This window comes from Rattus norvegicus, chromosome 8 (assembly GCF_021556685.1).
Source record: "Rattus norvegicus strain SHRSP/BbbUtx chromosome 8, alternate assembly SHRSP_T2T, whole genome shotgun sequence".
NCBI lineage: Eukaryota > Metazoa > Chordata > Mammalia > Rodentia > Muridae > Rattus > Rattus norvegicus.
The window spans coordinates 130,222,525-130,250,155 of NC_141541.1; the positions used below are offsets into that span (position 1 = coordinate 130,222,525).

General features: G+C 47.6%; 1 protein-coding gene across 3 annotated transcripts; it reads left to right on the top strand.

Annotated features, from left to right (window-relative positions):
- Nucleotides 1-202: 202 nt before the first annotated feature.
- On the top strand, nt 203-26,284 carry Zkscan7 (zinc finger with KRAB and SCAN domains 7). 3 transcript variants are annotated; one of them, XM_087563023.1, is made up of 6 exons: nt 203-269; nt 1,786-2,309; nt 4,877-5,042; nt 6,499-6,572; nt 6,870-6,963; nt 22,536-26,284. In XM_087563023.1, exons 2-6 carry the CDS (start codon nt 1,902-1,904, stop codon nt 23,963-23,965), a joined length of 2,172 nt encoding a protein of 723 aa, XP_087419149.1. In that variant the 5' UTR covers nt 203-269; nt 1,786-1,901; the 3' UTR covers nt 23,966-26,284.
- The last annotated feature ends 1,347 nt before the right edge of the window (nt 26,285-27,631 follow it).

Here is a 27,631-nt window from a genome sequence, read left to right on the forward strand (position 1 = left end):
AAATATGGATTTTATGCTTTTTTCCCTTTTTTTGGCCTTTTTGTGTCAATAGTGAGGCCGCTGGAATCTGAATGGCTCATGGCTCGAAGTTCAGCATGACACCTGTTTGTTCCACATATATGCCTTGGGCAAGATCCTACCATCCAAGATTATCGCTTACCTTGGCAACCAAGACTTCCGGAATTCAAGAGATACCGGAAGTGACGTTTCCTTGCTTCCCGTCCCGCCATTGTTGCCATTTCTTAGTGTCCTGGAGGTGTGTGGCGCTGGTGAGCCATCGCGCATGCGGGTGGCGACGCGGTGGGAAGTGCGGCCCGCACTCGGGGCGCGACACCGGCAGAGCCGGGGTGCTTGCCCGAGGCGGAGCCTCCTCGCGCTCGGGTCGCTTGGCTTGGGGTCGGCTCGGGTTGTTGGCGCCCGTGCGTCAGCGCTGCACGGGTCAGACGCGGCCAGGTGAGCGGCCACCGAGGCAGGGCGGTGACTCTGGAGCGAGCCCCACGTGAGCTCGCACCACTGATGTGCAGCGAGATCAGCCGCTAACCACTCGGGACAGTAAGGACAGCAGGAAAGTGTCCTGTGCTCTTGTGTACTCTCGGAGAGTTCACAGATTATGCTGTCTTAAAAAAAGCCAAACAAACAAAACAGACAGGTTCAGGAAAATGTCTAATCCTGGGGTCTGCAGTGCCTGATATCTCAGACCACAGCGTACACCCCAGTTGCCCCAGAGGATGCATAAACGGCATTCATAAACGGGAAAATTTTTTCCCAAAATTTGTCCGCTAAACTAACCGCATTCGTTTAATATATCTCTGTCCTTGTGTAACACATATGCACGTGTGCATGACTGGAAAGCCAGTCCTGCCTTTTAAGTCTTCCCAGGAAACGGAGCCCACGTCTTTGTAAACTGCAAACAATGGCATTAAGAGAAGTGATCCGGCCGAGGTATGGGTGGAGAGAAGTCAGATTATTAAAGCTATAAGTACTGGTATGCCCGATGAGACCAGAAAGGCTCCAAGTTAAGTAGAAAAGACTTCCAAAGATTTTTATACCAGTTCCTCCCTTTGGTTGGCCCTCCTGTAGTTTAGAAGCCATGACTGGTGAGTTCTGCACAAAATAGTTGAAGTACACTGTTATATAGTATGAAGTACAGCAAGGGAAACAATCCACTGTTTTATATCTGGGGCAAGCAGGAAAATATTCTTCAAGAGTAGTATTTATTCTGGGTCTTAACACTTGAGTAGAGTTTGTCAGAAATGAAGAAAAAGAACAGGGAAGGTGCAGACAGTTAAAGTGAGTCTTCCCCGCCCCACCCCCTGGCCCCATTTGTAGAGCATCAGTCTCAAACTTCTGTACGTCTTCACCAGTTGTAGAGTTTTGAGCCTCCACTCCCAACACAAGTTTATTAAAACTTAAAGATAAATCCTATTAGAATTTCAGTGCTTACTACAGGGCATATTAAATAGGAGTTAAATCATTTAGTATTTTCTTTAACACCCTGTTTTCTTGCATACCCTACTTTGTAGGTCATTGCTGTCCTTTTAATTTGGGTACTTGGGGAGAATGGGTGAAGGTGGGTGAAAGGCTATGAAAGGTAAGCCTAGACATTTAGTTAGCTTTACCCTGCAGGTGACTAGAGCCACTAAAAGTTTGAGAAGAGCAGTCACTTGGAGTGATTGTTCTGTTTGTACTCTTTTCCCCTGAAGTTTGGCTTTTAGCTGCAGAATCTGTCACCAGCTTAAGAGTTAGACCTCCAGGGCTCTGATTGTTCTCTTTGTATTTCTGTAGGTGACACTCTCCTCACCTCCTTTCTTGACTCTGAAAAACAGTTCCTGCAGCTTGAAGCAGAGACTCATTTCCAGTGTGCCTGCTGTAGCTGGGACCAGCTTCTCTCTGGGATCACAATGACCATGGAAGGCAGGGGGACACTAGATATCATCCCCAGGACTGCGGTGTATCAGAAGCAGGAGGGGAGCTTGACTGTAAAGCAGGAACCAGGAAGCCAGACCTGGGGACAGAAGAACTGCCCTCCTGTCTGTGAAATATTCCGACTGCACTTCAGGCAGCTGTGTTACCATGAGATGTCTGGCCCTCAGCAGGCCCTGAGCCGGCTCAGGGAGCTCTGCCACTGGTGGCTGATGCCAGAGGTCCACACCAAGGAGCAGATCCTGGAGCTGCTGGTGCTGGAGCAGTTCCTGAGCATCCTGCCCAGGGAGCTTCAGACCTGGGTGCAGCTGCATCACCCCGAGACTGGCGAGGAGGCTGTGGCCGTGGTGGAGGATTTCCAGAGACACCTTAGTGAGTCAGGGGAGGTAAGCAGTCAGTCTATAAGAACATCTAGAACCACTCTCTAGACTTGGGCTAGCCTGAGAACAAGTGTTCGCCATACCCCACACGTTAGGCTGTTTTGCCTATAGGATCCATGAACTTGATCCACTGACTGACGGGAAATAGTTTTCTGCTGCCAAGCCATAGAAAAAATACAACTAGCTTTCTTAGTCAATATTTTATTGCTACAAAGAGACACTGACCAAAGCAACTCTCTCTTTCTTTTAAGATTTATTTTATTATATGAAGTACACTGTAGCTGTCTTCAGACACACCAGAAGAGGGCATCAGATCTCATTACAAAGATGGTTATGAGCCACCATGTAGTTGCTGTGTGAACTCAGGACCTCTGGAAGAGCAGTCAGTGCTCTTAACGGATGAGCCATCTCTCCAGCCCCCAAAGCAACTCTTATAAAAGCGTGAAATTGTGGACGTTCTTCCAGTTTTAGACATCAGTCCCTTAGAATGACAGGGAGCTTGCTGGCACACAGCCTTACGTGGTGCTGGAGAAGGAGCTGTGAGCTCTGTGTCCTGAGCTGGAGAGAGGGAGAGGCTGAGAAACTTCAAAGCCCACCCCAGAGGATCTTCTAATCCTTTTAAATAGTGCCACTCCCTGGTGACTAAGTATTCAAATCTATGAACCTGTGGGGGCCAGTCTTATTCAAATCACCACACAAGCCAAGCGCCCAGGCAGGTGTGTTTATGTGGAGGAAAGGTGGGTGTAGAGGGGCGTGTGTGTTGGGGGGGGGCTTATGCTATAGAGAACAACCTCAGGCGTTCCTCTTATGCAGAAAAGATCTTCCTGACCCGAATCATTTGTTAGACAGGCTGTTGGCCTATGAGCCCTGGGAGTCTGACTGTTATGCCTCTTCAGGACTGGAATTACAAACATGTGCTATCATGCCTGACTCTTTTACATTAGTTCTGGGAATCCCAACATAGGTTGTCATGGTTGCATGTAAAGCACTGTATTGACTGAACCAACTCCCCAGTCCTGGTTCATTTTTTTAAGTAATTGTAGATGAAAACTCTTTAGGGCAGTAGCTGTAGTTATAGGCAAAAGACAGAATTTAACATACTGTAGTAACCAAATCTTCTGATCCACCGGCAGTTAAATCCTGCTAAAGTGCTAGTATTTTATCTAGGACTCCGGCGCGTGGGTTTCCTTCCCTTAAGCCACCACACGAACCATTTACAGGCAATAAAACTCATTAGAGACACACATCTCTGTTTCTGCTTTCCTACTTGAACATGGTTATGCATAGATATATTAGTTTTTTAAAACAGGATTTCTTTTTTTAAAAGATTTATTTATTTATTATGATTAAGAATTCCAGAAGAGGGCACAAGATCTCATTATAGATGGTTGTGAGCCACCATGTGGTTGCTGGGATTTGAACTCAGGACCTTTGGAAGAGCACACAGTGCCTTAACCGCTGAGCCATCTCTCCAGCCCCAAAACAGGATTTCTTTAACCAGGGGATCAGTGGTTAGGCTAGGTTTCTGGCCTATGAGCCCCAGAGGATCTGACATAGACCTAAGTAAGGCTAAGAAGGCCACTTAGCCCTGTGGTTCTTAGAAGGCAGCTTTTGCAGTGTCATAATTCTTACACATGGACATAGATACTGAGTGGCTGATGCCTAAGGAAGAGAGACAGCTGAAGTTGTCTTCCAGCTCCTACACATGTGTACGTGTGCACCAGCATGTGCACGCACGTTCACACCCACATTTATACCACAAGGATTCATTCAGTAAATAACGTGGGAACTAAAGTCCCTAGGCTTAGTAGTATTTACCACCTGTGATGGCTTGAATAAGCTTGGCTTAGGGAGTGGCACTATTAGGAGGTGTGGCCCCGTGGGCATTGGCTTAAGACCCTCATCCTAGCTGCCTGGAAGTCAGTATTCTGCTAGCAGCCTTCAGATGAAGATGTAGAACTCTCAGCTTTGCCAGTACCATGCCTGCTGTATGCTGACATGTTCCTGCCTTGATGATAATGGACTGAACCTCAACCTGTAAGGCAACCCCAATTACATGTTTTCCTTATGTGAGTTTCCTTGACTAACTAAGATGCCATCTGAGCTATCTTAATAGCTACATACAATTCTTAAGCTAATGCCCTGACACTGTGGAGCTGGCTATCTGTTCTTCTAGCTCCTAGGAGGAAAGTTAAGGGATGGATGGCAGGGAAGACGGCAAGCTTTGAGATTAGTGGAAAGATAGCCCGGTCCAGTCCTTCGTTTCCCTGGCCTTTTTCTTGTATAGCGTATCTTTGAGGTCTGGGTTCTCTGCCTTAAAGAATGTACTTTGAGTGGACTGGAGGGATGGCTCAGTGATTAAGAGCACTGGCTCTTCTTCCAGAGGACCTGGGTTCAATTCCCAGCACCCACATGGCAGCTTACAACTGTTCATAACTCCAGTTCCTGGGATACAACACCCTCACAGACATACATGCAGGCAAAACCGCCAATGCAGATAAAATATAAACAAACAAATTTAAAAAAAGAATGTACTTTGAACCTGGTTCTGTTTCCTCATCTCTAACCTCTAGGTTTCACCTCCAGTACAAGAACAGGATGTGCATTTAAAGAAGATGGTAGCTCTGCGTGCCACAGAGCAGTCGCCTACCTTAACCTCTGGTTGTTGCTCAGCCCCTGATGACCTCTTGAATCCTCCCTGTGACCCAGGAGCACACCACTTCCCCAGTGGACACTTCGGTACTCATCTCCTCAGTTCTGCCCCCTAGAGTCACTTTCTTACATCAGCCCAATTTACACCTCACTGAAATTCCATGTCACCCTTACAGCAGGCCTCCTTCCTCAGTGACCCTTTTGCCTATTCTCTAGTTGAGCATGTACTTACCAAGTTTTCCTCAAGCAGGAGCAGTCTCCTACCTCACTGGGGACCAGAGACATGCAGTATACTATGATTGTCTTTTAGAGTTCTTATGGGTGGCAGGGTGGCAGTCATACACATAAACAGAAGCAACCTCATAAGATACGTTTGGGTGAAGCCGGGCATAGTGAATCCCACCTGTTAGTCCAGTACTTAGAAAGCTAAAGCAGGAGAATTTCTGAGAGTTGAAGGCGAGCCTGGACTACTTTGTAAGTTTTGGGCTAGCCTGTGTCAAACAAAATGCACAACAAAAACCCAGCTACCACAAACAAAAGATAGATCTGGGTGGTATTTGTCCCTAGGCATAACCCTGGCAGTGTAAAAGGGGATTATTAGATACAGTGCCACACGAGGCACAGTAGATATGGGGTACTTGAGGAACAAGCAAGAGATTTAACTGCTAGAAAGTGGAAAATGGAGGACACAGTGCTATATGCCCTTAATCCTAGCACTTAAGCAGAAGCAGACAGATGTCTGTGAGTTGAGGCCTGCCTGATTTATATAGCAAGCTCAAGGCCAGCCAGGGATACATAGTGAGAGTCAGTTTTTAAAAACAACAGAGAGAGGGAGAGGTGGGGGAGAGAGGGAGAAGGAGAGAGAGAAAATGAGAATGAGAATGAATTTGCTGTGTTCAGGATGCAGGCATGTGGCAGGTCTGAGAGATCAGTGAGGGCTGGGAGGTATGACTAAAGCTGGGAAGATGAGAAGGGTCACTGATGGAGGGAGACGGAAGCACAGAGCTGGGCTCCAACACTGCTCCAGATGGCTGGAGGCCGGCTGAAGAGATGGCTGAGGAGTGAAGGCACTGGCTGCTCTTGCAGGCTCAATTCCCAGCACCTACACAGTGGTTCATCACCATCTATAATTCCAGTTCCATGGGATCCAACACCACCTTCTGGTCTCCGTACCAGGTGATGCACAGACAGATGTGCAGACAAAACACCCACACCTATTACAATAAAGATGTTTTTTTAAAGGCAGGAGTGTAAATCAGTCTTGGAAGTGGTAAGAAAATTAAGGCAGAGAGACTATACTTCGAAGTAGTGCTTCAGACAGGTTGGAGAGGTTCCTGGAAGGAACCCCCCAGTTCTCAGTTTGACAAATATTGCCTGTTGTGCCCTCTGAGGAACATTCTCAGCATACTTAGGATGAGGACTCTAGGAAGAAGGTAAGAGTATGTATGGAGTTTCCTGGATGCCTGCAACCCCACCTTAGGCACATGGATCTTAGGGAGCTGAGAGCAGGGCTTGGCCCACTGAGTTCACCTTTCACCCCCAGATCCTGCTTTTCCCAGAGTGGGGAACTCCAGAGCCCAGGCAGTGGCTAGTGTGCTTAGGATGGTCAGGCCTCAGGTGAGTGTGGCTCTGTTTTTCTTGAGTCCGTGTCTGGGTGTGTGGTGAGGGTGTCGGGAGGATGGCTGGGACTCACCTGCAGACCCTACCCACCTGAGGTAGCTCCTTTGGCCTTCCTGCCTAGTTCTTCCCTTGGAGCTAGGCCCCTGCTCCTGGCTTTAACAGGTTTCATTTAACCCCCGTTCTGTCCTCTTCGATGTGTTCACTACCCTTTTGTTCTGGGTGACTTCTATGTGCCTGAGAACTCTACTCCTCTGGCTGGGGTTGTTTCTGAACAATAGAAGCTTGTCGTTCTAGGAGACTGCAGTGAACAAGGCCTGTATGCAGGAAAAGTGGAGTGTCCTGTGTGAGGCGGAGGTGGTGAGAGATGAGCACGGCCCGGCCTATCTGGGTAATGACTCCCAGTGACTAGCAGTCTGTCCTCTGCATCACATCCCCTGGATTCCTGTTTTGATTTGTTTTAACTTTTTATTATACATATTTGCAAACATGAAGTAGATGTGTATGATGAACCCCCCTGTACCTGTCACCCAGTTTAAAAATGATCATCATTTTCTTTATTTAATGACTGATCTAACTTGGGTTTTCTCAGCCATAAGAAAGAGTGCCTTAGGTTCTGGAAGTAAAGATCTTTGTGTTTGAGGACTTACACGAATGGTAACCCTGAACAGTTAGATTGGGTGGTGGGAAATGGTGGTCCGGGAGACAGAGCAGTCCAAGCACATGAGTTTTAAAATGTGACTGGACTGGCCAGGTGACTAACACGGACTGGCCACGTGACTAATGCAGCTGCACTCATCGTGTTTGTTTTCTGTGCCTTTCCTTCCACTAATACTCTTGAATTCTGAAACTGTCCCTATTGTAGCTTCTTCTCACCTCTGTTTGCAGTTCTCTTGTGTTTACTGCTCACCATAGCTTTGCCCGGCTCCATATCCATTCAGCTTTAGATCTTACAATTTTGGCCTGTTTTAGGGTCAGGATCTCTCTAGAAAGAACTCTGACCAAGACAATGATTAGTCTCTTCTGTGTTCTAGAAGTCTCTGGCCCAGGCCCCAACAGATGCTGATGACAAGCTGCAGATAGATAAGCTAGACTCGTCTTTCTTGTACCTGGCACAGATCTAATCACCTTTTACCTCCTGAGGCAAATTCCTTTCTATGAGATTCCCTTTGCAAGGCCTCAGACCCATACTGATTGATAAACTGAGGACAGTAGATAACTTAGAAGAGGGTGAACAAGAAAACTACTAAGTATTTTATAGTTTCATTTGTTAAGGATGTGTTGGCCTTGGCCTCATTGCAACATGGTTTAAAGGAACCAACATTTTGGTATTTGTTGGTAACCAGGAATGATTATGGCACAATTTCCCAGATGCTGCATTTGAATCTCCAAAACTACAGACCAGTGTTTAACTATTTGTTTTCTTTATTACTTGTAATTATTTAATTAAATTATTATTTAAGAGACAAGTTCACAAGGGCTTGCATTAAATTGTATTTCAAATCACTAGATTCTTTTAATTTTAGAACTGCCTTTGCCTAGTCCAGTATTCTAACTCTGATGTCCCCTTCAACACTGTTCTGAACCAATGTACATGCTCCCATGGCCACAGAACACAGATCCATCTGTGCTCGTCTCATAATGTCCACAGATCTGTCTGTGCTCAGCTCACACATGTCACACAGATCTGTCCGTGCTCAGCTCACACATGTCACACAGATCGGTCTGTGCTCAGCTCACACATGCCACACAGATCGGTCTGTGCTCAGCTCACACATATCACTCAAATCTCTCTGTGATCATCTCACACATGTCACACAGATCCGTCTGCGCTCAGCTCACACACGCCACACAGATCTGTCTGTGCTCAGCTCACACATGCCACACAGAACCATCTGTACTCAGCTCACACATGTCACACAGATCGGTCTGTGCTAAGCTCACACATGTCACACAGATCTGTCTGTGCTCAGCTCACACATGTCACTCAGATCTGTCTGTGCTCAGCTCACACATGCCACACAGAACCGTCTGTGCTCAGCTCACACATGTCACTCAGATCTCTCTGTACTCAGCTCACACATGTCACACAGATCTGTCTGTGCTCAGCTTACACAAGCCACACAGAACCGTCTGTGCTCAGCTCAAAAATGTCACACAGATCTGTCTGTGCTCAGCTCACACATGTCACACAGATCGGTCTGAGCTCAGCTCACATATGTCACACAGATCTGTCTGTGCTCAGCTCACACATGTCACACAGATCTCTCTGTGCTCATCTCACACTTGCCACACAGATCCATCTGTGCTCAGCTCAAACACGCCACACAATTATGTCTGTGCTCAGCTCACACACACCACGCAGATTCATATGTGCACAGCTCACACATGCCACACAGATCCATCTGTGCTCAGGTCACACATGCCACACAGATCTGTCTGTGCTCAGCTCACACATGTAACACAGGTCCATCTGTGCTCAGTTCACACATGCCACACAGATCTGTCTGTGCTCAGCTCACACATGTACACAGATCTGTCTGTGCTCATCTCAAACATGTCACACAGATCCATCTGTGCTCAGCTCACACATGTCACACAGATCCATCTGTCCTCAGCTCACACATGCCACACAGATCCGTCTGTGCTCAGCTCACACATGTCACACAGATCTGTCTCTGCTCATCTCACACATGTCACACAGATCCGTCTGTGCTTTACTCACACATGTCACACAGATCCGTCTGTGCTTTACTCACACATGTCACACAGATCTGTCTGTGCTCAGCTCACACATGTCACACAGATCTGTCTGTGCTCATCTCACACATGTCATACAGATCTGTCTGTGCTCAGCTCATAATGTCACACAGATCCATCTGTTCTCAGCTCACACAACCACACAGATCGGTCTGTGCTCATCTCACACATGTCACTCAGATTTGTCTGTGCTCATCTCACACATGTCACACACATCCGTCTGTGCTCAGCTCACACACACCACACAGATCCGTCTGTGCTCAGCTCACACATGTCACTCAGATCTCTCTGTGCTCAGCTCACACATGTCACACACATCCATCTGTGCTCAGCTCACACATGTCACACAGATCTGTCTGAGCTCAGCTCACACATGTCACACAGATCCATCTGTGCTCAGCTCATACATGCCACACAGAACCGTCTGTGCTCAGCTCACACATGTCACACAGATTTCTCTGTGCTCATCTCACACTTGCCACACAGATCCATCTGTGCTCAGCTCACACATGTCACACAGATCCGTCTGTGCTCAGCTCATACATGCCACACAGATCTGTCTGTGCTCAGCTCTCATGTGTCACACAGAACCGTCTGTGTTCAGCTCACACATGTCACACAGATCCGTCTGTGCTCAGCTCATACATGCCACACAGATCTGTCTGTGCTCAGCTCTCACATGTCACACAGAACCGTCTGTGCTCAGCTCACACATGCCACACAGATCTCTCTGTGCTCATCTCACACATGTCACACAGATCCATCTGTGCTCAGCTCACACATGTCACTCAGATCTGTCTGTGCTCAGCTCACACATGTCACACAGATCTGTCTGTGCTCATCTCACACATGTCACATACATCCGTCTGTGCTCAGCTCACACATGTCACACAGATCTCTCTGTGCTCATCTCACACATGTCACTCAGATCCGTCTGTGCTCAGCTCACACATGTCACTCAGATCTGTCTGTGCTCATCTCACACATGTCATACAGATCTGTCTGTGCTCAGCTCATAATGTCACACAGATCCATCTGTGCTCAGCTCACACAACCACACAGATCGGTCTGTGCTCATCTCACACATGTCACTCAGATTTGTCTGTGCTCATCTCACACATGTCACACACATCCGTCTATGCTCAGCTCACACACACCACACAGATCCGTCTGTGCTCAGCTCACACATGTCACTCAGATCTCTCTGTGCTCAGCTCACACATGTCACACAGATCCATCTATGCTCAGCTCACACACACCACACAGATCCGTCTGTGCTCAGCTCACACATGCCACACAGATCGGTGTGTGCTCAGCTCACACATGTCACACAGATCTGTCTGTGCTCAGCTCACACATGTCACTCAGATCTGTCTGTGCTCAGCTCACACATGTCACACAGATCTCTCTGTGCTCATCTCACACATATCACACCGATCCATCTGTGCTCAGCTCACACATGCCACACAGATCCGTCTGTGCTCAGCTCACACATGTACACAGATCTGTCTGTGCTCATATCAAACATGTCACACAGATCCATCTGTGCTCAGCTCACACATGTCACTCAGATCTGTCTGTGCTCAGCTCACACATGTCACACAGATCTGTCTCTGCTCATCTCACACGTCACACAGATCCGTCTGTGCTTTACTCACACTTGTCACACAGATCCGTCTGTGCTTTACTCACACATGTCACACAGATCTGTCTGTGCTCAGCTCACACATGTCACACAGATCCATCTGTGCTCAGCTCACACATGCCACACAGATCCGTCTGTGCTCAGCTCACACATGTCACACAGATCTGTCTGTGCTCAGCTCACACATGTCACACACATCCGTCTGTGCTCAGCTCACACATGTCACACACATCCGTCTGTGCTCAGCTCACACATGTCACTCAGACCCGTCTGTGCTCAGCTCACACATGCCACACAGATCCATCACTGTTCAGCTCACACATGTCACACACATCCGTCTGTGCTTAGCTCACACATGTACACAGATCCATCTATGCTCAGCTCACACATGCCACACAGATCCGTCTGTGCTCAGCTCACACATGTCACACAGATCTGTCTGTGCTCAGCTCACACATGCCACACAGATCTGTCTGTGCTCAGCTCACACTTGTCACTCAGACCCATCTGTGCTCAGCTCACACATGCCACACAGATCCGTCTGTGCGCAGCTCACACATGTCACACAGATCTGTCTGTGCTCAGCTCACACATGTCACACACATTCGTCTGTGCTCAGATCACACATGTCACTCAGACCCGTCTGTGCTCAGCTCACACATGCCACACAGATCCATCAGTGTTCAGATCACACATGTCTCACACATCCGTCTGTGCTTAGCTCACACAGGTACACAGATCTGTCTATGCTCAGCTCACACATGCCACACAGATCCGTCTGTGCTCAGCTCACACATGTCACACAGATTTGTCTTGCTCAGCTCACACATGCCACACAGATCTGTCTGTGCTCAGCTCACACTTGTCACTCAGACCCATCTGTGCTCAGCTCACACATGCCACACAGAACCATCTGTACTCAGCTCACACATGTCACACAGATCGGTCTGTGCTAAGCTCACACATGTCACACAGATCTGTCTGTGCTCAGCTCACACATGTCACTCAGATCTGTCTGTGCTCAGCTCACACATGCCACACAGAACCGTCTGTGCTCAGCTCACACATGTCACTCAGATCTCTCTGTACTCAGCTCACACATGTCACACAGATCTGTCTGTGCTCAGCTCACACAAGCCACACAGAACCGTCTGTGCTCAGCTCAAAAATGTCACACAGATCTGTCTGTGCTCAGCTCACACATGTCACACAGATCGGTCTGAGCTCAGCTCACATATGTCACACAGATCTGTCTGTGCTCAGCTCACACATGTCACACAGATCTCTCTGTGCTCATCTCACACTTGCCACACAGATCCATCTGTGCTCAGCTCAAACACGCCACACAATTATGTCTGTGCTCAGCTCACACACACCACGCAGATTCATATGTGCACAGCTCACACATGCCACACAGATCCATCTGTGCTCAGGTCACACATGCCACACAGATCTGTCTGTGCTCAGCTCACACATGTAACACAGGTCCATCTGTGCTCAGTTCACACATGCCACACAGATCTGTCTGTGCTCAGCTCACACATGTACACAGATCTGTCTGTGCTCATCTCAAACATGTCACACAGATCCATCTGTGCTCAGCTCACACATGTCACACAGATCCATCTGTCCTCAGCTCACACATGCCACACAGATCCGTCTGTGCTCAGCTCACACATGTCACACAGATCTGTCTCTGCTCATCTCACACATGTCACACAGATCCGTCTGTGCTTTACTCACACATGTCACACAGATCCGTCTGTGCTTTACTCACACATGTCACACAGATCTGTCTGTGCTCAGCTCACACATGTCACACAGATCTGTCTGTGCTCATCTCACACATGTCATACAGATCTGTCTGTGCTCAGCTCATAATGTCACACAGATCCATCTGTTCTCAGCTCACACAACCACACAGATCGGTCTGTGCTCATCTCACACATGTCACTCAGATTTGTCTGTGCTCATCTCACACATGTCACACACATCCGTCTGTGCTCAGCTCACACACACCACACAGATCCGTCTGTGCTCAGCTCACACATGTCACTCAGATCTCTCTGTGCTCAGCTCACACATGTCACACACATCCATCTGTGCTCAGCTCACACATGTCACACAGATCTGTCTGAGCTCAGCTCACACATGTCACACAGATCCATCTGTGCTCAGCTCATACATGCCACACAGAACCGTCTGTGCTCAGCTCACACATGTCACACAGATTTCTCTGTGCTCATCTCACACTTGCCACACAGATCCATCTGTGCTCAGCTCACACATGTCACACAGATCCGTCTGTGCTCAGCTCATACATGCCACACAGATCTGTCTGTGCTCAGCTCTCATGTGTCACACAGAACCATCTGTGTTCAGCTCACACATGTCACACAGATCCGTCTGTGCTCAGCTCATACATGCCACACAGATCTGTCTGTGCTCAGCTCTCACATGTCACACAGAACCGTCTGTGCTCAGCTCACACATGCCACACAGATCTCTCTGTGCTCATCTCACACATGTCACACAGATCCATCTGTGCTCAGCTCACACATGTCACTCAGATCTGTCTGTGCTCAGCTCACATATGTCACACAGATCTGTCTGTGCTCATCTCACACATGTCACATACATCCGTCTGTGCTCAGCTCACACATGTCACACAGATCTCTCTGTGCTCATCTCACACATGTCACACAGATCCATCTGTCCTCAGCTCACACATGCCACACAGAACCGTCTGTGCTCAGCTCACACATGTCACTCAGATCTCTCTGTACTCAGCTCACACATGTCACACAGATCTGTCTGTGCTCAGCTTACACAAGCCACACAGAACCGTCTGTGCTCAGCTCAAAAATGTCACACAGATCTGTCTGTGCTCAGCTCACACATGTCACACAGATCGGTCTGAGCTCAGCTCACATATGTCACACAGATCTGTCTGTGCTCAGCTCACACATGTCACACAGATCTCTCTGTGCTCATCTCACACTTGCCACACAGATCCATCTGTGCTCAGCTCAAACACGCCACACAATTATGTCTGTGCTCAGCTCACACACACCACGCAGATTCATATGTGCACAGCTCACACATGCCACACAGATCCATCTGTGCTCAGGTCACACATGCCACACAGATCTGTCTGTGCTCAGCTCACACATGTAACACAGGTCCATCTGTGCTCAGTTCACACATGCCACACAGATCTGTCTGTGCTCAGCTCACACATGTACACAGATCTGTCTGTGCTCATCTCAAACATGTCACACAGATCCATCTGTGCTCAGCTCACACATGTCACACAGATCCATCTGTCCTCAGCTCACACATGCCACACAGATCCGTCTGTGCTCAGCTCACACATGTCACACAGATCTGTCTCTGCTCATCTCACACATGTCACACAGATCCGTCTGTGCTTTACTCACACATGTCACACAGATCCGTCTGTGCTTTACTCACACATGTCACACAGATCTGTCTGTGCTCAGCTCACACATGTCACACAGATCTGTCTGTGCTCATCTCACACATGTCATACAGATCTGTCTGTGCTCAGCTCATAATGTCACACAGATCCATCTGTTCTCAGCTCACACAACCACACAGATCGGTCTGTGCTCATCTCACACATGTCACTCAGATTTGTCTGTGCTCATCTCACACATGTCACACACATCCGTCTGTGCTCAGCTCACACACACCACACAGATCCGTCTGTGCTCAGCTCACACATGTCACTCAGATCTCTCTGTGCTCAGCTCACACATGTCACACACATCCATCTGTGCTCAGCTCACACATGTCACACAGATCTGTCTGAGCTCAGCTCACACATGTCACACAGATCCATCTGTGCTCAGCTCATACATGCCACACAGAACCGTCTGTGCTCAGCTCACACATGTCACACAGATTTCTCTGTGCTCATCTCACACTTGCCACACAGATCCATCTGTGCTCAGCTCACACATGTCACACAGATCCGTCTGTGCTCAGCTCATACATGCCACACAGATCTGTCTGTGCTCAGCTCTCATGTGTCACACAGAACCGTCTGTGTTCAGCTCACACATGTCACACAGATCCGTCTGTGCTCAGCTCATACATGCCACACAGATCTGTCTGTGCTCAGCTCTCACATGTCACACAGAACCGTCTGTGCTCAGCTCACACATGCCACACAGATCTCTCTGTGCTCATCTCACACATGTCACACAGATCCATCTGTGCTCAGCTCACACATGTCACTCAGATCTGTCTGTGCTCAGCTCACACATGTCACACAGATCTGTCTGTGCTCATCTCACACATGTCACATACATCCGTCTGTGCTCAGCTCACACATGTCACACAGATCTCTCTGTGCTCATCTCACACATGTCACTCAGATCCGTCTGTGCTCAGCTCACACATGTCACTCAGATCTGTCTGTGCTCATCTCACACATGTCATACAGATCTGTCTGTGCTCAGCTCATAATGTCACACAGATCCATCTGTGCTCAGCTCACACAACCACACAGATCGGTCTGTGCTCATCTCACACATGTCACTCAGATTTGTCTGTGCTCATCTCACACATGTCACACACATCCGTCTATGCTCAGCTCACACACACCACACAGATCCGTCTGTGCTCAGCTCACACATGTCACTCAGATCTCTCTGTGCTCAGCTCACACATGTCACACAGATCCATCTATGCTCAGCTCACACACACCACACAGATCCGTCTGTGCTCAGCTCACACATGCCACACAGATCGGTGTGTGCTCAGCTCACACATGTCACACAGATCTGTCTGTGCTCAGCTCACACATGTCACTCAGATCTGTCTGTGCTCAGCTCACACATGTCACACAGATCTCTCTGTGCTCATCTCACACATATCACACCGATCCATCTGTGCTCAGCTCACACATGCCACACAGATCCGTCTGTGCTCAGCTCACACATGTACACAGATCTGTCTGTGCTCATATCAAACATGTCACACAGATCCATCTGTGCTCAGCTCACACATGTCACTCAGATCTGTCTGTGCTCAGCTCACACATGTCACACAGATCTGTCTCTGCTCATCTCACACGTCACACAGATCCGTCTGTGCTTTACTCACACTTGTCACACAGATCCGTCTGTGCTTTACTCACACATGTCACACAGATCTGTCTGTGCTCAGCTCACACATGTCACACAGATCCATCTGTGCTCAGCTCACACATGCCACACAGATCCGTCTGTGCTCAGCTCACACATGTCACACAGATCTGTCTGTGCTCAGCTCACACATGTCACACACATCCGTCTGTGCTCAGCTCACACATGTCACACACATCCGTCTGTGCTCAGCTCACACATGTCACTCAGACCCGTCTGTGCTCAGCTCACACATGCCACACAGATCCATCACTGTTCAGCTCACACATGTCACACACATCCGTCTGTGCTTAGCTCACACATGTACACAGATCCATCTATGCTCAGCTCACACATGCCACACAGATCCGTCTGTGCTCAGCTCACACATGTCACACAGATCTGTCTGTGCTCAGCTCACACATGCCACACAGATCTGTCTGTGCTCAGCTCACACTTGTCACTCAGACCCATCTGTGCTCAGCTCACACATGCCACACAGATCCGTCTGTGCGCAGCTCACACATGTCACACAGATCTGTCTGTGCTCAGCTCACACATGTCACACACATTCGTCTGTGCTCAGATCACACATGTCACTCAGACCCGTCTGTGCTCAGCTCACACATGCCACACAGATCCATCAGTGTTCAGATCACACATGTCTCACACATCCGTCTGTGCTTAGCTCACACAGGTACACAGATCTGTCTATGCTCAGCTCACACATGCCACACAGATCCGTCTGTGCTCAGCTCACACATGTCACACAGATTTGTCTTGCTCAGCTCACACATGCCACACAGATCTGTCTGTGCTCAGCTCACACTTGTCACTCAGACCCATCTGTGCTCAGCTCACACATGCCACACAGAACCATCTGTACTCAGCTCACACATGTCACACAGATCGGTCTGTGCTAAGCTCACACATGTCACACAGATCTGTCTGTGCTCAGCTCACACATGTCACTCAGATCTGTCTGTGCTCAGCTCACACATGCCACACAGAACCGTCTGTGCTCAGCTCACACATGTCACTCAGATCTCTCTGTACTCAGCTCACACATGTCACACAGATCTGTCTGTGCTCAGCTCACACAAGCCACACAGAACCGTCTGTGCTCAGCTCAAAAATGTCACACAGATCTGTCTGTGCTCAGCTCACACATGTCACACAGATCGGTCTGAGCTCAGCTCACATATGTCACACAGATCTGTCTGTGCTCAGCTCACACATGTCACACAGATCTCTCTGTGCTCATCTCACACTTGCCACACAGATCCATCTGTGCTCAGCTCAAACACGCCACACAATTATGTCTGTGCTCAGCTCACACACACCACGCAGATTCATATGTGCACAGCTCACACATGCCACACAGATCCATCTGTGCTCAGGTCACACATGCCACACAGATCTGTCTGTGCTCAGCTCACACATGTAACACAGGTCCATCTGTGCTCAGTTCACACATGCCACACAGATCTGTCTGTGCTCAGCTCACACATGTACACAGATCTGTCTGTGCTCATCTCAAACATGTCACACAGATCCATCTGTGCTCAGCTCACACATGTCACACAGATCCATCTGTCCTCAGCTCACACATGCCACACAGATCCGTCTGTGCTCAGCTCACACATGTCACACAGATCTGTCTCTGCTCATCTCACACATGTCACACAGATCCGTCTGTGCTTTACTCACACATGTCACACAGATCCGTCTGTGCTTTACTCACACATGTCACACAGATCTGTCTGTGCTCAGCTCACACATGTCACACAGATCTGTCTGTGCTCATCTCACACATGTCATACAGATCTGTCTGTGCTCAGCTCATAATGTCACACAGATCCATCTGTTCTCAGCTCACACAACCACACAGATCGGTCTGTGCTCATCTCACACATGTCACTCAGATTTGTCTGTGCTCATCTCACACATGTCACACACATCCGTCTGTGCTCAGCTCACACACACCACACAGATCCGTCTGTGCTCAGCTCACACATGTCACTCAGATCTCTCTGTGCTCAGCTCACACATGTCACACACATCCATCTGTGCTCAGCTCACACATGTCACACAGATCTGTCTGAGCTCAGCTCACACATGTCACACAGATCCATCTGTGCTCAGCTCATACATGCCACACAGAACCGTCTGTGCTCAGCTCACACATGTCACACAGATTTCTCTGTGCTCATCTCACACTTGCCACACAGATCCATCTGTGCTCAGCTCACACATGTCACACAGATCCGTCTGTGCTCAGCTCATACATGCCACACAGATCTGTCTGTGCTCAGCTCTCATGTGTCACACAGAACCATCTGTGTTCAGCTCACACATGTCACACAGATCCGTCTGTGCTCAGCTCATACATGCCACACAGATCTGTCTGTGCTCAGCTCTCACATGTCACACAGAACCGTCTGTGCTCAGCTCACACATGCCACACAGATCTCTCTGTGCTCATCTCACACATGTCACACAGATCCATCTGTGCTCAGCTCACACATGTCACTCAGATCTGTCTGTGCTCAGCTCACATATGTCACACAGATCTGTCTGTGCTCATCTCACACATGTCACATACATCCGTCTGTGCTCAGCTCACACATGTCACACAGATCTCTCTGTGCTCATCTCACACATGTCACTCAGATCCGTCTGTGCTCAGCTCACACATGTCACTCAGATCTGTCTGTGCTCATCTCACACATGTCATACAGATCTGTCTGTGCTCAGCTCATAATGTCACACAGATCCATCTGTGCTCAGCTCACACAACCACACAGATCGGTCTGTGCTCATCTCACACATGTCACTCAGATTTGTCTGTGCTCATCTCACACATGTCACACACATCCGTCTATGCTCAGCTCACACACACCACACAGATCCGTCTGTGCTCAGCTCACACATGTCACTCAGATCTCTCTGTGCTCAGCTCACACATGTCACACAGATCCATCTATGCTCAGCTCACACACACCACACAGATCCGTCTGTGCTCAGCTCACACATGCCACACAGATCGGTGTGTGCTCAGCTCACACATGTCACACAGATCTGTCTGTGCTCAGCTCACACATGTCACTCAGATCTGTCTGTGCTCAGCTCACACATGTCACACAGATCTCTCTGTGCTCATCTCACACATATCACACCGATCCATCTGTGCTCAGCTCACACATGCCACACAGATCCGTCTGTGCTCAGCTCACACATGTACACAGATCTGTCTGTGCTCATATCAAACATGTCACACAGATCCATCTGTGCTCAGCTCACACATGTCACTCAGATCTGTCTGTGCTCAGCTCACACATGTCACACAGATCTGTCTCTGCTCATCTCACACGTCACACAGATCCGTCTGTGCTTTACTCACACTTGTCACACAGATCCGTCTGTGCTTTACTCACACATGTCACACAGATCTGTCTGTGCTCAGCTCACACATGTCACACAGATCCATCTGTGCTCAGCTCACACATGCCACACAGATCCGTCTGTGCTCAGCTCACACATGTCACACAGATCTGTCTGTGCTCAGCTCACACATGTCACACACATCCGTCTGTGCTCAGCTCACACATGTCACACACATCCGTCTGTGCTCAGCTCACACATGTCACTCAGACCCGTCTGTGCTCAGCTCACACATGCCACACAGATCCATCAGTGTTCAGCTCACACATGTCACACACATCCGTCTGTGCTTAGCTCACACATGTACACAGATCCATCTATGCTCAGCTCACACATGCCACACAGATCCGTCTGTGCTCAGCTCACACATGTCACACAGATCTGTCTGTGCTCAGCTCACACATGCCACACAGATCTGTCTGTGCTCAGCTCACACTTGTCACTCAGACCCATCTGTGCTCAGCTCACACATGCCACACAGATCCGTCTGTGCGCAGCTCACACATGTCACACAGATCTGTCTGTGCTCAGCTCACACATGTCACACACATTCGTCTGTGCTCAGATCACACATGTCACTCAGACCCGTCTGTGCTCAGCTCACACATGCCACACAGATCCATCAGTGTTCAGATCACACATGTCTCACACATCCGTCTGTGCTTAGCTCACACAGGTACACAGATCTGTCTATGCTCAGCTCACACATGCCACACAGATCCGTCTGTGCTCAGCTCACACATGTCACACAGATTTGTCTTGCTCAGCTCACACATGCCACACAGATCTGTCTGTGCTCAGCTCACACTTGTCACTCAGACCCATCTGTGCTCAGCTCACACATGCCACACAGATCCATCTGTGCTCACCTCACACATGTCACACAGATCCGTCTGTGCTCAGCTCACACATGTCACACAGATCTGTCTGTGCTCAGCTCACACATGCCACACAGAACCGTCTGTGCTCAGCTCATACATGTCACACAGATCTCTCTGTGTTCATCTCACACTTGCCACACAGATCCATCTGTGCTCAGCTCACACACGCCACACAGATATGTCTGTGCTCAGCTCACACACACCACGCAGATTCATCTGTGCTCAGCTCACACATGTCACACAGATCCATCTGTGCTCAGCTCACACATGCCACACAGATCTGTCTGTGCTCATCTCCCACATGTCACTCAGATCTCTCTGTGCTCAGCTCACACATGTCACACAGATCCGTCTGTGCTCAGCTCACACATGTCACACACATCCGTATGTGCTCAGCTCACACATGTCACTCAGATCTCTCTGTGCTCAGCTCACACATGTCACAGAGATCCGTCTGTGCTCATCTCACACATGTCACACAGATCTGTCTGTGCTGAGCTCACACATGTCACACAGATCCATCTGTGCTCAGCTCACACATGTCACACAGATCCGTCTGTGCTCAGCTCACACATGTCACACAGATCTGTCTGTGCTCAGCTCACACATGTCACTCAGACCTCTCTGTGCTCCGCTCACACATGTCACACAGATCCGTCTGTGCTCATCTCACACTTGTCACACAGATCTGTCTGTGCTCAGCTCACACATGTCACACAGATCCATCTGTGCTCAGCTCACACATGTCACACAGATCTGTCTGTGCTCAGCTCACACATGTCACTCAGACCTGTCTGTGCTCAGCTCACACATGCCACACAGATCTGTCTGTGCTCAGCTCACACATGTCACTCAGACCTGTCTGTGCTCAGCTCACACATGCCACACAGATCTGTCTGTGCTCAGCTCACACATGTCACACACATCCGTCTGTGCTTAGTTCACACATGTGCACAGATCCGTCTATGCTAAGCTCACACATGCCACACAGATCCGTCTGTGCTCAGCTCACACATGCCACACAGATCTGTCTGTGCTCAGCTCACACATGCCACACAGATCTGTCTGTGCTCAGCTCACACATGCCACACAGATCCGTCTGTGCTCAGCTCACACATGTACACAGATCCGTCTGTGCTCAGCTCACACATGCCACACAGATCCGTCTGTGCTCAGCTCACACATGCCACACAGATCCGTCTGTGCTTCGCTCACACATGTACACAGATCCGTCTATTCTCAGCTCACACATGCCACCCAGATCCGTCTGTGCTCAGCTCACACATGTCACACAGATCTGTCTGTGCTCAGCTCACACATGCCACAGAGATCCGTCTGTGCTCAGCTCACACTTGTCACTCAGACCCCTCTGTGCTCACCTCATAATGTCACTCAGATCCGTGTGTGCTCAGCTCACACATATCATACAGATCTGTCTGTGCTCAGCTCATAATGCCACACAGATCAGACTGCTCGCCTCATACTGCATGTTCCCATTGCCATGTCACAAAGCTGAATCTCTGCTTGCCTCACATCATCACAGCACAAAGTCCTACCAGCTCACTGCCATTTTGCCTCCTTTATCTCTTACCTTCCTTTCCTCCCTGTCTCAGCTGAGTTCCTCTACTCTCTTCATAGGTGTTACTGTGTAGCTCTGTCTGGTCTAGAACTCTGTGTAGACAAGGCAGGCCTTGAACTCACAGAGATCTGCCTGCCTCTCCTCTCAAGAGCCAAGATTCAAAGCACCACCACACATGGTCCAACATCTTTTTGGAGACATGTCATGGTTAGCCACTCACTAAGAAGACAGTTCCATGATGGCTCTGGAAGATGATATAACACCGTGCTACTAGCTCTGACTTTATAGTCTGTCTCCTACCTAGCTAGAATTAGCTCAGGTTTCCTCTGTCCTGCCTTTCCTCCCCATCCTCCTCTATGGACCATAGTCCTGGAGGAAAACAGGAACTTTCCTCTCCTTCTCAAATGTTGTTCCATTCCTTAACTATATAATATGACTTTTTTCAGCTACAAAGCAATAAATAAATAGAAAAAAATGTTTTCTTACTTCTTTTGACAACAGGTAAGAACAGGATGGGAAGTTCTGAGTACAGCCCCAAGCAGGGCATTTCTAAAGGATCACATTCACTTGACACATCCTCAGGAGGACTCTTTGGAGTGGCCCTGGTAGAACCAGAGTCTGGAGATATCTGTGAAGACCCTTTAGCACAGGTGGAAGGGTGTCCCTCAGATGAAGGCAGTGAACTAGAAAGTGATTTCCTGGAAAAGAATGATGAGAAAAATTCCACCAAAGACAGAATCGAGGACAGTAAAGATGTAAGGGAACGTCCAGAATCGCCCTCCAGTCCTGCTGAGCATCAGAGAGAAGCCAAGAGGCAGAATTCCTATCAATGTGATGAATGTGGCAAAATTTTTAACCGGAGCTCACACCTCCTTGGACATCGGAGAATCCACACTGGAGAGAGACCCTCTGAATGTAATGAGTGTGGGAAGACCTTCCTACAGACATCTCAGCTAATTGTTCACCTCAGAACACACACTCAGGAAAAACCTTATGAATGTCAAGAGTCTGGGAAGACTTATTGTCACAGTTCCTGTCTTATTCAACACCAGAGACTCCATAATGGGGAGAAACCTTATAAAGGTAATGAATGTGTAAAAGCTTCCATTCAGAGTTCCCAGCTCATAGACCACAAGGGAGCCCACGCTGCAGAGAAACCTAATGAGTCTGAAGAGGCATTCATTTGGAGCAAAAGTCTCCAACATCAGGTCCTTCATACCAGTAAGAAGCCCTATGAGTGTAATGAATGTGGGAAAGCCTTCTGTTCCAACAGAAATCTTACTGACCACCAGAGGATCCACACTGGGGAGAAGCCTTATGAGTGCATTGAGTGTGGCAAGGCCTTTAGTCGGAGTAAGTGTCTTACTCGACATCAGAGTCTCCACACTGGGGAAAAACCATACAAATGCAGTGAATGTGGGAAAGCCTTCAGTCAGAACTCTCAGCTCATTGACCATGAACGAATTCACACAGGTGAAAAGCCTTTCGAATGTAGTGAGTGTGGTAAGAAATTCAGTTTAAGTAAATGCCTTATTCGGCACCAGAGACTTCACACTGGAGAAAAGCCCTACAAATGCAGTGAGTGTGGAAAATCCTTCAATCAAAATTCTCACCTCATTATACACCAGAGAATTCACACTGGTGAGAAACCTTATGGATGTAATGAATGTGGGAAGGTCTTCAGTTATAGTTCTAGCCTTATGGTGCATCAGAGAACCCATACTGGTGAAAAGCCCTATAAATGTAAAGACTGCATGAAATCCTTTGGTGACAGTTCACAGCTTATTGTGCACCAGAGAGTTCACACTGGTGAGAAGCCTTATGAATGTATTGAATGTGGGAAAGCCTTTAGTCAGCGCTCCACCTTTAACCACCATCAGCGAACTCACAACGTGGAGAAGCCCTCAAGTCTGCTTCAGACAGTATCGTAAGGCATGGTTTCCTGGGACAGAGAATAATGAATTCTGACTTGGTTTGTTTAGACAAAGGAAGCCAGGCAGTGGTGGTGCATGTCTTTCTTCCCAGCACTTGAGAGGCAGGTGCAGAGAAACCTTGTCTTGAAAAGCCAAAAAAAAAAAAAAAAAAAAAAAAAAGGATATTTATTTTACTCTCTTTCAAAAGAGTGCTTTCTATTTGGTCACTAAGGCAGGAGAATAATAATAACTTAGTAAAGTCCTTCCTTCCTTACTGCTGGAAAAGTAAAAACCACATATTATCACATATTTTTATTTACTTCTAGCTTTTTCTTTTTTAAAACTATCTTAAAACGTGTTTCATTTTTAAATTTTGCTTTCCACAATTTGCGATTTTCAGGCACAGTGATAATACCTCCTCTACTTCATTCTAACCTCTGCACTTCATCCTTTATTTAAAGACTTTCTGTAAGACTCTCATCACTCTTACTTCTTGCCTATAGCTCTCTGCACTTATTTTGCCCCTTCATACTTTTTATATGTGTGGGTGAATACCACTTAGGTGCCTGGCATCTACAGAAGAGGTCATCAGAGCCCCTGGAACCGGACTTAGAGCTGTCAGCCACCGTGTGACAGTGGGGATCAACCAGAGTCCTCTGGCTGAACTACCGAGCCATCTCTCCAGCCTTCACATTTGTTTTTTAAAGTTAGTCCAGTTTAGAGCTTATCACTTAAATCCCCCTCCACAGAAAAAAAATTCCCTTTGTTAGTGTTTCTTCATAGCCTTGAAGATCTGTCCGGTTTAAGGACTTTTAATGTTTTGTTTATTTTTAAATGGAATATATTTATAATGTCTGTACCTGTGAGTGCACTGGTTCTAGAGGACAGGAGAGGGCATTGGGTCCCCTAGAGCTGTGGATTGTGAGGTACCTGACATGGGTGCTGGGAACTGAACTTGGGTCCTCTGTAATAACAGTACATATTCTTAACCACTGAGCCATCTCTCCAGCCCCAGGACTTTTTTCTTTACATGCTTTTCTTTTAAACCTCTGTTGATCTAATTTCAATGCTTTGGTACAACTGTTAAATTCCCTTGTAAGTATTTATACACTTTAACACTAGCGTGTAGGCTCATTGTGGGTAGATATTTTTCATACATAGGTAGTTGTACTGATTACTAAATAGGTTTTAAATCTTTGCCCAAATAATCCTTAAATTAGGGACATACTCCCCTCTCCCCCAAGCTTTTAAGGTGAGAGGTGCATCTGCAGTCTCACATACCCCAAAACCCATTAATGTTGTCTATATCTACTCTATTGGTTTATTGTCCTTAAAAGGCTAAGTGTGTGTGTGTGTGTGTGTGTGTGTGTGTGTGTGTGTGTGTGTGTGTGTAACAGAGACAGCACATATTTGTATCTATTCAGCTGTGCACTCGTGACCCTCTTAGATGTGCATTGTGCTGCACACTGACTTGCTAAACACATTCTGGCTCTTCAGTGAGCAGATTGAGACCACAGTCAGAATTTACCAAAAGGCTTGTTGATGTCATGGCTGCACTGGGGTTATGGGCATACGCTGCCATGAATTCTGTGTGTATTCTGGAGATGTGCATTCAGGTCCTCGTGCCAGGTGGCATACACTCTGCCTACTGAGCCATCTCTCCAGACCTTGCATACACACATTTTCAGGAAATAATCTGAAAGAAAATGTGGGGAAATTTTCTATTCTAATATACAGTTATTGGCCCCTCAGGTATCTGTGATGTAGAAAAGCAGTCTTAATCTCGATATGGTAGCACATGCCTATGATCCTAGCATTTGGGAAGCAGAGACAGATCTTTGTGAATTCAAGGTCAACTTAGACTTCATAGCAAGTTCCAGACCAACCATGTTGAATCACTGTCTTCAAAGGAGGTGTGAAGTTAGGTATGACTTTACTTAGGTGTCTTTTTTTTTAAGTTATATTTTACATTCATGTGCTTGTACCCATGGAGATTACAGGACAGCTTGTGGGAGTTGGTTCTGTCAACCAAGTAGATCCCTCAGATCAAAGTCTGAAGTTGGGTTATCAGGCTTGGCAACAAGTGCCTTCACCTGCTGAGCCATTTCACTTACTTAGTTTTTAGAAACTACCCACTCACACAGGGACATACTGTGGGACACACTGTGACAGACCACAGCTTCCAGAATGAGATGTTTTCTAGGCTTTGTTGTTCGTTTTTTATTTTGGGTCAGGGGAGGCTGCAAGGGTGAAGGGTGAACATGGGGATGGAAATGAATGGGATAGGAGTGCATAATGTGAAACTCACAACGAATCAATAAAGTTTTTAAAAGTCTACCTCCCCCTTTTGTGTGTGTGTATCACAGCTTGTATCTGGAGACCAGATAACAACTTTGAGGAGTTGGTTCTCTCCTTCCACCTTTATGGGAGTTCCAGAGATCAGACTGAAGTCACCAGGCTTGCTCCAAAAGCATCCACTGAGCCAACATGGTAGCTCCTTTATTTGTTGCTTTTCTGTTGCTGTGATAAAATACCATGACCAAAAGCAACTGAGAGGAGAAAATGGTTTATTCTGGTTTACAGTTCAAAAGAGATACAGTCTATCATAACGGGGAAGACATGAATAGAGGCAGGCAGCTAGGCAGTGGTGGTGCATAGCTTTAACCCCAGCACTCAGAGGCAGAGGGAGGTGGATCTCTGAGTTAGATGCTAGCCAGATCTACAGAAACCTAGTTCCAGGATAGCCAGAGCTATACAAATCCTGTCTCAAAAAAAGCAGGAGGGGGTGGGACACTTTGGCTACAGAAGGAGCTGGATGGTCATATCTTACACTCACACAACAGAGAGAACATGAAATGGGATGTCTAAAACAAGGCTTCACCTCCTAAAGGGTCCACAACTTTTTCAAACAGCAACAACTGAGGATAAAGTATTCACATACATGACTCTACGGACATTCTCATCTACCACAGTCTCCAACTTACTTTAATTTTTAAAAGGCAAGTTATTTTAAAATATAAACCATAAGCAAATAGAGATAGGGAAATAACACCAGGCACATTTGAAAAAGCAACAGGAAACATTAATTTATACATGCACTCACGTAGACATACGCACATATAAAATTCAGATGCAGTAACACCTTACAGGATGATAAAATTCCCGACAAGAGCCAAAAACTAACAATAACCTCATAGGCAGGGAAAATATCCCTTTGAGCTGTTGGTTATGGGGGGTCTAAATAAACTCCCTAAAGAGTATGGCTATACCCGTTGTCCTTGGTTGCTTGCCAGAACCTGAAGTTAAGACCCTATTACTGAAGACCACACATGTGGAACACAAAATTTGGAGAAAAATTGAACTGGAACTGACCAGAAGCTGCCTCCTCTGAGAGCTTAGCTTTCATAGGATTGGAAGGTGTAATGCAAGCTGCCTAGGGAGACAAGCAACCAACACTCCAACCCAGCTGTTAGGCCTACAAACCATGCCAACGTGAGCTCTGACAATATCCCAGTGGAGCACAGTGGTACTTTTATTGGGCAGTCGGTAGCTAACTACTGTCTAATGGCCTTTAGGGCTTCTCAGTATGTGTGAGCTCATGCCTGGTACTGTCAAACCACCTGACTACTCGTGGCTGGAGAGGTCATAGACCCTAGAGGAGGTCCAACTTACTTTAAATCAGAA